Source organism: Morone saxatilis, unplaced genomic scaffold, assembly GCF_004916995.1.
Source record: "Morone saxatilis isolate NCDOM2014 unplaced genomic scaffold, NCSU_SB_2.0 Contig4, whole genome shotgun sequence".
Lineage (NCBI taxonomy): Eukaryota > Metazoa > Chordata > Actinopteri > Moronidae > Morone > Morone saxatilis.
Genome location: NW_023339984.1, coordinates 7,263,609 through 7,271,193, shown reverse-complemented (window position 1 = coordinate 7,271,193; position 7,585 = coordinate 7,263,609). Strand labels below are relative to the sequence as shown.

The 7,585-nt window shown below is 43.5% G+C and overlaps 1 protein-coding gene across 3 annotated transcripts in view; it reads right to left on the bottom strand.

The window, feature by feature from the left end:
• dhx15 (DEAH (Asp-Glu-Ala-His) box helicase 15) overlaps positions 1-7,585 on the bottom strand; it is a 24,344-nt gene that overhangs the window by 7,967 nt on the left and 8,792 nt on the right. For all 3 annotated transcript variants that reach the window (XR_004797216.1, XM_035675312.1, XM_035675311.1), the window contains exons 6-9: positions 7,112-7,279; positions 1,122-1,208; positions 637-786; positions 48-156 (exon numbers count right to left, since the gene is read on the bottom strand). Coding sequence is in view for 2 of the 3 variants with exons in the window: in XM_035675312.1 (XP_035531205.1) it covers positions 48-156; positions 637-786; positions 1,122-1,208; positions 7,112-7,279 (514 nt within the window). In the remaining variant the exon portion in view is untranslated. The remainder of the gene's footprint in view (positions 1-47; positions 157-636; positions 787-1,121; positions 1,209-7,111; positions 7,280-7,585) is intronic.

Here is a 7,585-nt window from a genome sequence, read left to right as displayed (position 1 = left end):
AAAAAAAAAAAAAAAAGTTTAGGTTAGTATTTTTTTTCCATATTAACCTGGTGGGTCCATGAAGTCAAAATGCACCAGGTCGTCAATACCCAGTTTCTTTAGCTGCAGCACCACCGAGCCCAGATTAGACCTCAGGATCTCTGGATATGTGTTGTCCTGTGCCAGTGAAGAGGTAGAAGAGAAACGAGAGGAACAATTCAAAATGAATTAGTCAGGGTGCCTATTATCTCCTCATGCGTCGCTCATATGTCAACTTGAACAGAGACCGGGAGTCTAGGGCATTTGAAGGGCTATTTAACTTGTTTAAAAAATTCCCTTTCCCACTCAGCGTGACGTGAAAGAATAGGGCTGTTAAAGTGGAGAACTGGGCCTCTGCAGGTTCATTTGTCACAAGGTGGCTGTTTCGTTAGCACAGGTTACGAGAAAGGGCGGAAGCAGTGTGGTTTAGCACCAAGCACTTGGAATTATAATTCAGTTGAACTGGGAATCATGCAGTTCGAAGAGCAAATATTGCATAATAGAGAGCTTTTCCAGCTAGAGGGCTGCTTCGGGGGAATACAAAGTGCTTGTGGCATTGAAGAATGTGTGAATCAAACATTGAATTTCTAACCATTCTCAGACTGCCTTGTTTCTTACCTGCATTTCTGTCTTATAAGCCTTCTCTGTGTAAAGGCGGAAACACTTTCCTGGGCGTGTCCGTCCAGCACGACCTGCCCTCTGCTGGGCTGAGGCCTTGCTGATGGCTGTAACCAGAAGTGATTCCACTCTGATGCGTGGGTTATACACCTGATATGAAAAGGGAAGGATGAATTTCAGGTAAATACACAATAGTTAGGCACATACTAACATCCACAATCCACTATCAGCTAACAAAATATACAATAACACATACACCCAATCCACCATAGTGTATCTATAATCTCTTTTTGCGCCATGTGCATGACTTGGCTCCAGGCTGGTGAAATGTCAGAGGAATAAATAACTGGCTTTTCCATCTTTGCCACTGTCAGATGTGCACTGCTGTGTTTATCTGGGGATTCTCAGGCAACAGACGCAGATGATCGCAGCAGATAAAGAGTGGTGGAAAACATGACAGTGGTGGGGAGAAGGTGGGCGCTAACCTTTTGCTTGGCAAATCCGGGATCAATTACAAACACCACGCCGTCGATGGTCAGGGACGTCTCTGCAATGTTTGTTGACACGACAACCTGTGAAAATGAGGACAGATGAGATGACAAGACCTCAGACTCCGGTGCAAGACACTGCATCATCATTTTTTTATATTTTCATCAGTTATTTAGCAAATCCATTCAAAGATGTCAGCATTCAAATACAGAGAACTCAGCAACTTGGGACATGGTAGTTTCTTTTGTTGAAATATAAGAAAACAGTGCAAGAACTATATTTGTCATTCAAGTATTTAAAAGTGCTTTGTACAATCAAAAAGTGCAGTGCCTACAGTGTCATCAGTGTCAATCATAGTAATTCTTAAGCACGGAGGGGAAACAAACAAGTGCAGATAACAGCTTGGCTTTAACTTGAAAACTATTCCCTGATGTGAGCCAGTTGACTGAAAAAGCTTGTAGAGATGTCACTTTAGTGCACTGCACACACGCTGTCTAATGCAAACCAACAGGGGAGTACTGCTACAGCTTCTGCAATCAAGTTCAATGTGCTAGCAACATATTTGTGGGAGTTGGCTTGGTGCTCAGTGTCCCATCCAAAGGCATTACCTCTGGCCTTTTTGTGTTATGTGTATGTCTGTGCATGAGGCTCTGGGTTCTGTCCGACTGTCCTCAGCATGCCGCTGGTTTAGTTTACACATTGAGTGCGCCACAACCGTTACTGCATTCATCGTAGCAGCTTTTCCTCCCCCCCAAATAAGGGCTGCTGTTGCTATCTCATGTGAATCCAGCACGTCTCGGGAAATTTGGAACGACGCTGTCTGCGGACATGCCAACTGTGCACAGCTCATTGTCGCTGATTGGCTCTTGCTGTGTGCTACGCAATACTGGCTTCTCCAAAGCTGTGCTTCAAACACAACCAGAGGCAAACAGCACTGCAAATGTTTGCATTATGTTCAGTTTGAAATATTTAAAAAATCATTAACCTGACTACTGGAAAGGGTTAGGATCAGCAATTATTTGTGGAGAATTTATTTGCAATTTGACACTAAATAGTTTATTCCCAACAATTAACTCGAAAAAAATCAACTAGTGTGATAAGACATGGGTGGTTTATGTAACATATAATGCATAAAATAATTAAAGTATTTCTGATTCATAAAATAAAAGGCTAAAATTAAATTTGTGGAAAAACCTAGTGAGCATACGATCCATACACCAAGGGGTGTAGGTGTCATTAGGTAGCAAAAAGACCCACCAAATCTAAAGCTACATTTATACTTGATGCAAGGATTTAATGGGAGTCCTGTTGTAGATACCTGCGGTGTAGGTTTTCATTCATAGTTCGGCATTGGATTTCCCCTGCTGATTCCACTGCCGCCGCCGCCGCCGCCACCACCACATCACATCACATAAGATGCCTTGTGGATGATGAGGCCATATTGTGCTCTAATTATATTCCCAGCAGAAACAGTCTTTACATTCTTTCCATATACACTTCATATAGAGTATCTTTGGGGCTATGCATCTAGTTATTGAGCTGGAGTTAGATCCATGTAACTTTCATTTCGCCTTGTCTCATTACTAAATAAGAGAATATTACAAAAACGACTTCATGTGATTGCTGCGTTTACTTTTTTCCCCATTCACTGGGATACAGGGCAACAACTGTGGCGGTAAGTCCTAATAATCACCTAATGAAGTCACCCCAGAAGTCTCAAAAGAGAATGACTGGTACACTTTCCCATTGTATGTTTGCTGTTCTGGCCATAAAAGAAAGTTAAGCAGTGTGTCATTGTTAACTGTCTTCATAAACATAGAGGAAAAACAATGAAAAGCTACTTGGTTTAGAAAATAAGGCAAGTTGTGAAACTGTGAACCTGCACCATCTCTCAGTCAGTCCCAGATCTTTTTCTATTACAATTATCCCCTATAGCAAGTCTGTCTATGAGAAACGACAGCTGATTCAGAGAAAAAAAAATCAAATGAGTCACATCACCCTATGGGTCTCTAGCTGTCAGCATATACGCAAACAGGGGGAGGAGGGAAGAGCGGAGGAGAGGGAGAAAGATTTGCAGCTGCTCTCACGCAAACCTTGACCGCCCCTAGGATGAGTTCTCCTGATATAACAGCTGAAACAGACTGGACAGAGAATCCCTTTCGATTCATCATAGCACTTGAGACTGTGGTGGCCGGGTCATAGCCCACTCTACTGGCAACTGCCACTCCAGTGTCACAGCCTAATATACAAGTGGGTGTTTTGGAAAAATGCCTCTCCACACTTCAGAATCTTTTTCCTTGCTCACTTGCTCAACATGTACCAAGACAGGAACAAGGTGTAGGCTGACCTAAGCAGTCATTTGGTGGTAGCCGTCTGCTTTCCTGGTAGTCCTTGTGATAAAATGCCAAGCACAAAAACCAAACAGTTCTCTGTAGTCTTTGCTGATACAGGTCCACAGAACCAATTTTGCACACTTGACACACTTCCTTTGTAGCTGTGCCTCTTCAGCTGTCTTCAAGCTGTGAGCCTTACAGACTTTTAAATCCCACCTTTTAAGCGAGGATTTCTCTCCAGCCTGAGAATGCCTGACTGTTTAGTTATTAATGCCAGGGAGGGCCTTTCCCCCCCCCCTCATTCAGCCCTCAACCTCGGGTAATTCACCTGTCGTAAGACACATTCCCCTTAATATTAAGGCAGGGGAATGAAGATGGCGATAAACGCCCGCATGAAAACTGATCAGACAGCAGTATCTGGCTAATGGTTGGTTATTCATGTATTTCTTGGTTGAATGGCTGTCTAGATCTGATTGACGAGTTGCTTAATTTTGATAGACAACTGAAAATAATATGGGCTGTTTAAATAACAGACAGCTTAGTAGGGTTACACAAAGACCAACTGCTTGGCTCAAAAAGGTATACTCCAAACCCATTCCCATAGTAGGAACTTCACGAAACGTATTGTAAGCATACCTGTTATCAAAGGTTCTGCTGTTTAGATGGATCTCCACATGCTTAGGGGGTGAGTTCCTGAAACTAAATTTCTCAGAACTCTAAGCTTGACAGTGCTGTCAATCGTGACTGGTCGTCACCGGACTAGAACAAACCATTGCTTTACTACTGCAACTCTAACAAACAGGCCCAACCAATACTTCAAAATAGAGAATGGAGTACGCTTGATGAGATCAGTTGAAATGAGATAGACAAGTGGTTAAAAAGCAAAAGGGGTACCCAAGGTTTTCTCAGTGTCTGGCAGAAGTAGAGATAAAACCTATGGAAAATAAATTATAACAAACAAAGTGAAAACTATGAAGTGGTTTGACATGCTGGAAACGGTTTTCACCAAAAAGAAAAAAAAAATAATAGCAAACTCATGGAAAAATCTAGCACCAAAATGCACACAAGGATTTTAAAATGTCAGTTTAAGGGAACCCCTGGGTAATGGGTTGACAAGTTCCTGCAGTGGAAAAGATACAGAGAAATCCCATCTATAAAAAAAACAATTTGCCACAATATGCCAGTCTGAAATTAAAGTGGCCTGCCAAAAAAGACCACGCATTCAGACAGTCTCATATGACAGACACTACATACCAGCGACCAACATCCCTGCGAGGCATGAAAGGCATGGAACACTTTAAAGTCGGGGTTAAAAAAAATGGGACCAGGTGAGGTTGTCCTACGTGTTGGGACACAGTCAGTGCTCCAGCAGATGCCACACATGACACCCTCTCACATTTCATGATCATATGGGTGGCCTCATTGACTGCATTGATTCTGAAGGATTATCCAGGCTAGGGCCATTACACTGAACATAGGCTGGCTCCTTCCAGTCTGTTGCTGCACTGGATAATCCTGGCTTCTTCATCAGTAATATCATTAGAGCATCATCTCTGCATGTTATTTCTGGGTTATTACCTGCAGTAGAGCAAGTACTATGGCTTACACGGGCCATCTTTCACATTCCCTGCTGGGGGAATCGCAGCCTTGTTGACAAATAAAGCCTCCCCCTGACTGGGGGAAAAGGAGAACGTGCCTCGAGCAGCATCGACGCACCCACATTCAAAGCTCATTGAAATGGATATGCAGCGCAATCACGAGTGACATTTGAGGGAATATTCCAAACGTGACAATGCTAAAAAAAAAAACACTCATCGCAGCAAATTTGTTAGAGACAATCTTTGAGACGCTGGAAAGCAAAGTGAGATTATAATCTTTGTTTGTAATTAGTCAATTACTGCCTGGGCTCTAAATGATTAAACTGTTCAAAAATAGAAGATCAGTGGCTTTCCTGGAGAAATAGAGCAATGACGAGCTGGAGCTTTATGTTAATTGAGGGGTGCCTAATGCAGTCATTAGCATGCGTAGCGGCAGACATGGCGAGCCTTAATTCTTTTTCACTACTTCCTCTTGAGCTGGCTTGGATGACATCTCTGCATTTTTCACTTGATGAGTCGCTCGAGTCAGTCACGGAGGAGAAGCACATCTACTTCAGTCGCGGCAACTTTAGATGCTACCTCCACCGATTCAACAAGCACCTGACGAATTGATCTTGAGGGGAAAATGGCGTGTCAACTGCACTGTTCTGAAGCTCAAAGTGGTTGCTGGGTTGAGAGTTTAGGGGGCGGTGCCGGTACATTATTTTTATTTACTGTATTAACTATACAGGGAGAAGTTGACCAAGAGGATGAGCCAAATGTCTTCAGCAAGCCCGCTGCCAGTGGAAAATAGTATTTTCCTCCTAGTTCTACATCAGACCGATGCATGTAAACCTACAGTGCAATGCAGGTATTGCGGGAGCCATGTAATATTTAAACCTGTCCCTATGCAACCATGGCCCCGTTTCATGTCAGCATCCCTTTGAACAGCAGAGGCAAACACTGGGAATGATATCTGAACTTTTGAAAAAGATCTTATCCAACACTGTCCGATCAAACTACTAAGAATGCTGAGCCTCTTAAGCCTGTGCAACACACTCACACACACACACTCACAGAAAGCTGGAAGAGATGAAACTATAAAACTCAAAACAGTAAAGATGGTGGTATAATATTTGATCCAAACCTTGTGGGTAACCCTCAGGCTTTGCCGAGTTGTAAATGTAAACTTTATAACATACTTGATCCCAATTTTATGGTGTGCCTTATACTTTTTTTCAAATTCTGATTAATTGACATTGCAAGGAATCCTATATTCCCTAAATCCAGGTTGAATTGAAGCGTTTTTAATGTATCATAGCTAACTCTGACAGCCCATAAATATTTTTGCTGCTCATATGTCAGCCTGATCTGCCTCAATTAGAGGGGCTGTAGCAATGAGTCATTCATCAACATCATCCCCTATCAGATGCTGAGGGTGAATGTTTGCTCATTCACTGGCAGCGATGATATTCTGATATTCTGTCAGATCCCTGGCCAACATTGTGGCAGCGCAGGTGGTGCTGCTAGTCTGGTGATGAGCCCATCTGAATAGAAACTGTCATACAAAGGAGAGGAATTGTCTTAGTGTCTGTATCAATAAGAGGATCATCCACTCCTCTGAGATTAAGTGATTGAGGAAGAAGACGACTTGTCTTGTTTTTGATCAGCTCGTATACACGTGCACCCTTCGCACGGTGTCAGACAGCAGAGGTCTTAGGCTTCCTCTCGGAGAAGCAGCGGGGCCTGCGCAAATGTAGTGGAAAGATAAAAATGACTGAGAATGCAGTACTTTCCTCGGGCTCAGAGGGCGTGAGTAATACTCCAGTTATAATTTAGAGCAGAGAAACGCATGCTGACAAAAGCAGCATATGTTGTGTGAGTCAGTTCTGCGCTAGAGCTGAGAAAGGGGAAAAAGTTTCAGTCCCTACCTCCCAGCATCTCTTCCTTTGCCCACCTTATTCCCCATCTGGCCTTTCTACATCATCCCCACTCATTTTCTCTTTCACTTACCCTCTCCCTCAAACTCCCCCACTTCAACCTCTGAGTGTTTTTATAACAACAAGGCAGTTATACCTTCCTTCCGATGGCACCGTTCGGTTTATTGGGTGGGGGTGGCTCAAAGATCCTCTGCTGTTGCTGTGGAGGCAACGTGGAGTACAGCGGGATGATTTTGATGTCACCAACTTCAGGCCCCAGGTCATCGACCTCCCTCTTGATTCGCTTGCAGGCTTCGTCAATTTCCTGAAAAATGGGAAAGCGCAACAATTAACACTGCAAACAGCAAAATCGAACAGGTTCTAAACAACACCTGGATAAACAATGCTGGTGAATCCGGGTGATAGGGGAAAGCGAGGGGAGGTGGCCGGGGAAACCGTGGTTCCCTGATACAGTACATTTGTTCTAACTATCGCTCCATCTGAAGGAGGAAATTAAACCTGGACTGCAGTATGCTTTGCTGAGCTCCCCGTGGCTCTGTTGTCAAATGCAGCAATCATGGAAAACATGGACGCGCACGCTCGGAAGGGCGCGCGCACACACACACACACA